This window comes from Rhinopithecus bieti, unplaced genomic scaffold (assembly GCF_001698545.2).
Source record: "Rhinopithecus bieti isolate Rb0 unplaced genomic scaffold, ASM169854v2 scaffold_22436, whole genome shotgun sequence".
Lineage (NCBI taxonomy): Eukaryota > Metazoa > Chordata > Mammalia > Primates > Cercopithecidae > Rhinopithecus > Rhinopithecus bieti.
In genome coordinates, this window is record NW_016810644.1 from 1,032,935 (window position 1) to 1,033,882 (window position 948).

The 948-nt window shown below is 46.5% G+C and overlaps 1 protein-coding gene across 1 annotated transcript in view; it reads left to right on the forward strand.

Annotated features, from left to right (window-relative positions):
- Positions 1–484, forward strand: part of GP6 (glycoprotein VI platelet) — an 11,001-nt gene extending 10,517 nt beyond the window's left edge. The window contains exon 5 of the mRNA XM_017892526.1: positions 417–484. Coding sequence (XP_017748015.1) covers positions 417–484 — 68 coding nt within the window. The remainder of the gene's footprint in view (positions 1–416) is intronic.
- Positions 485–948: the final 464 nt, after the last annotated feature.

Below are 948 nucleotides of genomic sequence, written 5' to 3' on the forward strand. Positions count from 1 at the left end.
TCTAAAAAAAAAAAAAAAAAACAGTCTGGTAGTTTTCAAAAGTAAAAGTAAAACACAGAGTTACTATATGACCCAGTGATTCCACCACCCCTGGGTGTATACCCAAGAGAACAGAAAACTTATGATCACACAAAAACTTGTATGTGAATGTTCACAGCAGCAATATTCACAATAGCAAAACGTGGAAAACACCCAAGTGCCCATCAGCTGATGAACGGATCTGCTTCTTACTAAGCCGGCGATGGAAGATAAGTCTAACATCTTTCAAACTGTCTGTATTCAGCGTCTGCGCTGTGTGTGTCAGAGAAAGGGGTTCCAGGGAGCCTAGACATCTCAGCAGAGGAATGGAGGTATCTAGAGGATATAGGGAACCACGGGGAAGACCTCACATTGTTTTGCTTTCTTATAATTCTTAGAATTCTCAGAAGCCACCACTGAACTGACCGTCTCATTCACAAACAAAGTCTTCACAACTGGTGAGTAACCAGGCATTTCATGCTCAGCAGAAAGGAGTGTGAGGATGGAACTCTCTCTTCCATTATCTAAGCCTATAGGCTTTTAATCACTTCACGGAACTCTCTGTCTCTTCCCAAGAAAGTCCTTGGTGTGAGGATAGAGCATGGCGCAGAGGGGAGCTCTGGGGTTCAGGAGGAGGAGCATTTTGGGTAATGGGGCCATTTCAAAGATGGCGGGGCAAGGCTGTGGCAGAAACACCGCCAGCTATCCCTGTGCACTGCTCCCAGGATAAAGTCCTAGGCCTCTGGACTTGGCTGTGATCCGAGTATTTAATCTTGCTCCCCACTGTGTCCGGTAGAACCTGTGCTCGGACGCACAGACTGTAGGCACCTGGACCTAGTACATCTTCTAACCACTCCAGGCCTCTGCAGATACGCTTTCCTCAGTCTCTTTCCCCTTGCCTTTCCTGGAAAATCTCCATTTCCTTCCAGA